The sequence below is a fragment of the Penaeus monodon genome, chromosome 26, assembly GCF_015228065.2.
Source record: "Penaeus monodon isolate SGIC_2016 chromosome 26, NSTDA_Pmon_1, whole genome shotgun sequence".
Classification (NCBI taxonomy): Eukaryota; Metazoa; Arthropoda; class Malacostraca; order Decapoda; family Penaeidae; genus Penaeus; species Penaeus monodon.
Window position 1 is genome coordinate 28,610,593 of NC_051411.1, and position 5,000 is coordinate 28,615,592.

The 5,000-nt window shown below is 40.7% G+C and overlaps 2 protein-coding genes across 6 annotated transcripts in view; both read left to right on the top strand.

The window, feature by feature from the left end:
- Positions 1–150: 150 nt before the first annotated feature.
- LOC119589645 lies at positions 151–3,068 on the top strand (the record flags this gene model as incomplete). The annotated part of the gene is given in 3 exon segments (XM_037938240.1): positions 151–309; positions 825–1,019; positions 3,050–3,068. Coding segments are annotated over 3 exon segments (373 nt in total), but the record flags the coding sequence as incomplete, so codon positions are not given.
- Positions 3,069–4,326: 1,258 nt separating this feature from the next.
- Positions 4,327–5,000, top strand: part of LOC119590050 — a 3,111-nt gene continuing 2,437 nt past the window's right edge. Inside the window, exons 1-2 of one of the 5 annotated variants that reach the window (XM_037938788.1) lie at positions 4,352–4,409; positions 4,763–4,835. The gene's annotated coding sequence lies outside the window, so the exon portion shown is untranslated. Of the gene's footprint in view, positions 4,410–4,762; positions 4,844–5,000 lie in introns of all 5 variants that reach the window. The other 4 variants (XM_037938787.1, XM_037938791.1, XM_037938789.1 and 1 more) reach the window with 4 other exon arrangements.

Consider the following 5,000-nt stretch of genomic DNA (forward strand, 5'->3'; position numbering starts at 1 on the left):
GAGGAGAGCGATGGAGAGAGAGAGAAAAGGGGGGAGGCTTGAACCCCTCCTCCGAATTTCTCCCTCTCTCCCTTTCCCCCCCCGGCTTATGCCCACCCTCCTTCCCTCCCTCATTCGCCCCCCTCCCCCCTCAATCCACAGGAGCTCCAGCGACGACCAGATAGACATCTACCGCTCAGTGGAAGAGAGAATCAGTAACAGCTATGGCGTGGACGGGAGAGGATGTGTCCTGCGGTTTATCTGTGAGCTGCAGAAATATCCCATTAAAGACTGGACTATTTTCGGAGAATTAATTACGACCGTATTTACGTAAGTTCTATGGGTACTTTATGGTACTTGTGTTGGAGTGTCTAAGATATGAGATTGATATTGTTTGAATATATATTTTTTTTCGTTTATATGTCTGGCGATATGCTATTCATTCATTTAGTTATCTGTTCCATCGTAAATATTATTCTTTTCTGTGCTTTGTCTCTTTCATCTGTCTCCTCCCTTTTTGTTCCATTTTCCTACTCCTCCTCTTCATCTTCATCCTTCTCCTTTTCCTCCTTTATCCCCCCTTTCTTCATCCCTTCATTCATTTATTCCTTCTTTCTCTCTCTCTCTCTCTCTCTCTCTCTCTCTCTCTCTCTCTCTCTCTCTCTCTCTCTCTCTCTCTCTCTCTCCATCTCCATATCTTTCCCTCCCTCCTTCCTCCCCTCCCTCCCTTTTCCCTCCCATCCCTCTCCTCCCCTCCCCTCCCCTCCCTTCCTCCTACCCTCCCCTCCCTTCCTCCTCCCCTCCCCTCCCTCCCTCCTCCCCTCCCCCCCCCTCCCCCCCAACAGCCCGAAATGGAGCGGCGAGGAGAACAGAACCACCAGGAATCCTCTACAGGCGTACCTACAAGCCCAAAAGGAAGGCCGCGGAGGTGACGGCGACTCCTGCAGGGCCCTCTACGGCCTGCAGTGTCCCTTCAGCGTGTTCAACTTCTTCGGCTCCAACGAGGAGGACCCGTGGGCTGACGGGGGGTGGGAGGGCGGGTATGAAGGCGGGTGGGAGGGCGGGTATGAGGGGGGGTACAATTATGTGTGAGTGTTTTTTTTTAAAGGGGGGGGTAGAAAGAGGGAGGAGGGAGGGAAAGGATAGGGGGAGGGGTGTGGAAGTGAGTGAGAGAGAGGGAGAGGGAGAGGGAGAGGAAGAGAGAGAGAGAGAGAGAGAGAGAGAGAGAGAGAGAGAGAGAGAGAGAGAGAGAGAGAGAGAGAGAGAGAGAGAGAGAGAAGGAGAGAGAGAGAGAGAGAGATTCTCATTATTGTTATTTTCATTATTATAATTTCTAATTACTGTTATTGTTCATTACGAACATTTTTACCAATATGCCTTTGTTGAAATGCACTAAATAAAATATTACGAGTGACGTCATTAAATTCACGTTATCACAGTGTTCCTATGACCATCACTAAATGTATCTAATTTATAAGTACTTGCACGCACGCACACAAACACACACACACATACACACACACACACACACACACACACACATACACATTATTTTATTATGTTCCTCCCTCGGTTTCGAGGATGAGCTTGACTCCATATAAATGAATGAATGAAGTCATGACTTGCGCTTGACTTGGATTTAAGTGAGGGAGAGTTGCGCAGATCGTCAGCCTCACTCTCTCGTCCCTTCCTATCTTGGTCCAGCGGCAAGACATAGTCGAGGCGGCTGGAGATAGGTCAGGATGCAGTGGATGGCCAGCAGTGTCCTACGTGTCTCACTGTGCCCTGGTTGCGCTCCACAACGCTTTGCTGGGTCCGCCGTGTTGTCCGTTGAACCAGTTGGGTTCTTCCGCACAGGACCAGGACCAGCACTGACTTGGGCTGACTTGCCCACCCAGTGGCTAAATAGGCAATCCACACACACACACACACACACACACACACACACACACACACACACACACACACACACACACAACATATATATATATATATATATATATATATATATATATATATATATATATATATATATACATATATGGATGTCAAAAAGGACCTGTCGTAGGACAGAGCACTTGAATATATATATATATATATATATATATATATATATATATATATATATATATATATATATATATATATATTTATTTATACACACACAACACACACAACACAACACACACACACACACACACACACACAACACACACACACACACACACACTCACACACACACACACACACACACACACACATATATATATATATACACATGCATACATACATATATATATATACATATATGTATATATATGCTTTTCTTAATTTATTTATTCATCTATTATGTCGTTACTATTGCTTCGAAATCTGTTATTCGTATTTTCATAATAAAAGGCTGATATAAGAGTTTTTATCATTATCATTAGTCATATCATTATCACCGTCATCATTCATATCATCATAATTACTATCGCTCTTATTCGAATATTGTTATTATCTTAATCATTACTATCATTCAGTTGTTACTATCATCATTATCATCGATAACATCACTTTTATAAATGTGTTTATCACCATTGATGTTATTAGTAAGCATCCCTGATACTAATTTACCTTATTGGTCTGCGGAACAAATAAAAGGATGAGTCAACTTTAAGTAGGAGAGAGAAAGGGAAGAAGGGAAAATGAAATAAAGGAGTACAGGGCAAGACGAAAGCAATATGCAAAGGCAAGGCAAAGGGACGAGAGAGAGAGAGAGAGAGAGAGAGAGAGAGAGAGAGAGAGAGAGAGAGAGAGAGAGAGACGGACAGAGAGAGAGAGAGAGAGAGAGAGAGACGGACAGAGAGAGAGAGAGAGAAGAGAGAGAGAGAGAGAGAGAGAGAGAGAGAGAGAGAGATTGAAGAGAGGGAGGAGAAACAGAAACAGAGTGAAATATATTAAGCCGTTATTATCATTACGATCATCAATATCTTTAAATGAATTTACAAGGATATAATACCAACAGCTGGTTCACTCCGCAAAAACGCATTTAAATGTGCTTATTCACTTCTTCACCTTTTAACAGTTTCCTCGTCTGGCGATAACAGAAAAAAAATATATAGAAAGGAAATGAATAAATATGATTCCATATTCCCTGCTACTGGAATTTATCTTTTTTAACAATCTGCTCCTTTTTCTTTTTTTCTTTTTCTTCTTCTTCTTTTCTTCTCTTTTCTTCTTCTTTTTCTTCTTTTTCTTCTCTTCTTTCTTCTTTCTCTTCTTTTTTTTTTCTCTTCTTTTCTTGCTCTCTCTCTCCTTCGTGTCCTCCTCCTTCTTCTATTTTTTCTTCTTCTTCTTCTTCTTCTTTATTACTTTCTTCTTCTTTTTTTTCTTCTTCTCTTTCTGCGTCTTCTTCATTTTGTGTTGGTATAATCTGAAATGAGGAAAAAGTGTCCCCTACGACTTTTATACTTTCTATGAATACTATATTACGGTCTCGTTTTCTTTTAGGATATTGACATTTAGGGTAAACTATTTTAAAATATTTTAAAAATCTTTGGTAGCAGGATATGAAAATGCAGAGAGAGAGAGAGAGAGAGAGCGAGAGCGAGAGAGAGAGAGAGAGAGAGAGAGAGAGAGAGAGAAAGGAGAGAGGAAGAGAGAGAGAGAGAGAGGGAAAGAGAGAAGAGAGGAGAGAGAGAGAGAAAAAGACGAGAGGAGAAGAGCAGAACATAGAGATAGGAAGAGGAGAAGAAGATAGAGAGATACGTTAGAGAGATAGATAGATAGAAAAGATAGATAGAGAGAGAGAGAGAGAGAGAGAGAGAGAGAGAGAGAGAGAGAGAGAGAGAGAGGGAGAGAGAGAGAGAGAGAGAAGAGAGAGAGAGGAGAGACAGACAGACATATAGAGATAGCGATTAAAAGAGAGATAGATAGATAGAGAGATAGAGGAGATCAAAGGAAAAATTGAGAGAGAGAGAAAAGAAAGAGAGAAAGAGAAAAGAAGAGAGAGAGGAGAGGATAGAGAGAGGGAGGAGAGGAGAGAGAGAGGGAGAGAGAGAGAGAGAGAGAGAGAGAGAGAGACAGACAGACAGACAGACAGACATATAGAGATAGGGATTAATAGATAGATAGATAGATAGATAGATAGATAGAAGAGAGAGAGAGAGAGAGAGCGAAAAGGAGAGAGAGAGAGAGAGAGAGAGAGAGAGAAACTGTTATATTTCCGTCTTTTATATACATGATCCTTGGAGTTATCACGCACGAATTTACACACTTAATGATAACTAAGGTAAAATTAATACATACACCTTTTTAAAAAGTCTATAATATATATTCCGAAAAGCTAAGTCAAGAAGGTTCCAATAACGTGGGATGTCATTCTACAACATTAAGTGGGAGGAGCGACAGGATCCACATCATTTTCTGTTATTATTGAAGTCCAGGTAAATCCCATCAGTTTGATATAATTTCTTCATTTTTTGCTTATTGGAAGTAAAGACTCATATACTATCATATCTTTCTCGTGGGGTTTGTTGAATGTGAACACTGCATTATAATTTAGCGAGAAGTGATAATGCGCTGTGCCATATCCTGTGTTAACTTTAAGTATTGAATTAAATCTTAGAATACGTTGGGATAATTACATTTTACAGTTCAGTTACGGTTTAGTTTTAATAAGGTAATCCTTTATATGTACATTTCAATTAACTGGAAGAACATACTGCAAATATTGATATTCCTCTTATTAGTGATGTAAACGACGACGGAAAACTAACGTATCCTCTCATCCTCTCAGTATGAAACGAAGTGAGGGTTACAGGAGGCAAGATGAACAGTGTTCGTGGTCAGCTATAGTGTTAAGTGTGTGAGTGAGTAGGTAAACAGTAGTGTGTGTGTTAGAGGGGGGGGGGGGGGGTGTATGCACAGTAGGTTGGCATGTAAGATTGTATACATGTATATGTGTAATTATCTGTGCTTTATGCGAATTCTCGCTGGACATTCCATGCTTAGTTGATAATGTTAATGGTAATATT